The 2,108-nt window shown below is 38.3% G+C and overlaps 1 protein-coding gene across 1 annotated transcript in view; it reads left to right on the top strand.

The window, feature by feature from the left end:
* Nucleotides 1-2,108, top strand: part of LOC102832210 (synaptotagmin-10-like) — a 90,200-nt gene that overhangs the window by 70,758 nt on the left and 17,334 nt on the right. The window contains exon 5 of the mRNA XM_006874770.1: nt 1,317-1,446. Within this exon, the coding sequence (XP_006874832.1) occupies nt 1,317-1,446 (130 nt within the window). The remainder of the gene's footprint in view (nt 1-1,316; nt 1,447-2,108) is intronic.

Below are 2,108 nucleotides of genomic sequence, written 5' to 3'. Positions count from 1 at the left end.
AAAAGGGAGGATGGGGGAGAAGCAAATACTGTTGAATGATGATGCAGGGAGGGGATTGTAATCTTTACAATGAAATGAAAGATGATAGGATGAGTGTAAAGCTGATGTTCTCCCATGTACACTATCGCTCAATTCACAATAAAAACTTAAATAATAATGGTAAGAAACTCTTCTAAATTCCTTTCCGTTCTTGGGAAATAATTCACCACATGCATTCTCCAGTCAGCTGTCCTGATTCAAATCCCATCTCCACCTCTTATTAGGTGCATAAAGTCAGTCCACTTCCTTTATTTCTGGTGCTTAGTTTCTAGATCTGTAAAATGAAATGATATTGTGTGAAATGATACATGCTGTGAAGATTAAATCTATCTGTACATTTCAATGACTTAGAATATTATCTGGAATATAATAAACTCTCAAAAATACTAGTTATTATTTTGATTAAATTTGTTGCTGCAAAAACAGGACATGAATGAAATAATGGAAGTGCTATCCAGTTGTTTTGCTGCTGTGACATATTAAATTAAAGGCCATGGTACTGAACATAGTTCTGCCCTGTCTAATTATAGTACAAGTGGGAATGCGTACTGACATATCGTTTGGTGGTGGTGGTTATGTGCCGTGGAGTCGGTTCTGACTCTTAGCGACCCTGTACAGTTTAGAGTGTTGTTGTTGTTAAGTGCCGTGGAGTCGGTTCCCACTCATAGTGACCCTACACAGGGTTTCCGAGGCTGTAAATCTTTATGGGAGCAGATCACCTCATCTTTCTCCCGCTGAACCGCTGGTAGTTTCGAACTGCTGACCTTGCGGCTCACAGACCGATTCGTAACCACTGCGCTACCAGAGCTCCTTACAGTTTAGAGTAAGTTAATAAATATGGTAATTTATACAAGAAACTAGCTCTTCGTGCTGTTGGTGAGCCATCTATATATCATTATAAAACATTAAACCTGTGGAAGAAACAAGGTTCGATTTAAGACCTTTAAATGTAATACTTTCAAGAAAGTAAATCATCACAAAGGTAAGGACATACTGGCATTTCTCATTCCACTATGATGATGATCATGAAGATGTGTTCAAATTACACAGCACTAAATTGTTTTTTGTGTACTCTTTTTACAAATTCACTTTTAAATTCTAATCTTGTTTAGTAAAATTTACTTAGGATTTTTCATTTGACTTGAAGAAGTTTAATCTGTGAAATCATCTAGAACCTATAGCAAAGTTTAATAAGTTAATCAAATGGTTAATAGTGTGTGAAACCCTTATTTATCTATGAATGTCTGAAATAATGTATAATATCCTTTGAATCATAGGGTAGGACACAATGAGGTCATAGGAGTATGTAGAACAGGACTGGATGCTGAGGGTCTTGGGCGAGACCACTGGAATGAAATGCTGGCATACCACCGGAAACCAATAACCCACTGGCACCCCTTGTTGGAGGTAAGCCCTGTGTTTTCCTAGCATCTACTCTCTTTGTTATCTTGTTTACTTAAATATTATTTTATTTTCTAAACATGAGCTGCTCATTTGAAAACCTAAAAGAAACATCAACCATGCAATTATCAGTCTAGTACTTATCCTACATATTTGTTGTTGTTAAGTGCTGTTGAATCAAATCCAAGCTATAACAAGCCTATGTAGGGTTTCCAAGAAACAACTGGTGAGCTTGAACCATCAACCTTGCAGTTCAAAAGACTTTGCAGTCTGACACATTCACTCACAACACCACACCAAGACTCCATCCTATATATAACCTGGTGTGGCTCTGTGGGTTAATGCGCCAGGCTGCAAAGCCATTTGAACTGCAAGGTCGGTGGTTCAAGCTCATCAGCTGCTCCTTGGAAACCCTATACAGGGTCACTATGGGTCAGAATCGACTCAACGGCACTTGACAACAACAACAACATACACACACATATATATGGGGTCCTATTGGTAGTGGAATGCGGAAATCATCACACAATCTCTTTGATATTCCATGCAAGTAAAGTTTTGCTAAAGGTAATACAGAAGCAGCTATAATCATACATTGACAGAGAACTTCCCCGGTTCAAGCCAGCTTCAAAAGAGGCTGTGGAATGAGGGATATCATTGCTGATGTC

The sequence above is a fragment of the Chrysochloris asiatica genome, unplaced genomic scaffold (genome assembly GCF_000296735.1).
Source record: "Chrysochloris asiatica unplaced genomic scaffold, ChrAsi1.0 scaffold00299, whole genome shotgun sequence".
Classification (NCBI taxonomy): Eukaryota; Metazoa; Chordata; class Mammalia; order Afrosoricida; family Chrysochloridae; genus Chrysochloris; species Chrysochloris asiatica.
The sequence above is the reverse complement of the archived record's forward strand: the minus strand, read 5'-3'. Positions and strand labels throughout refer to the sequence as shown.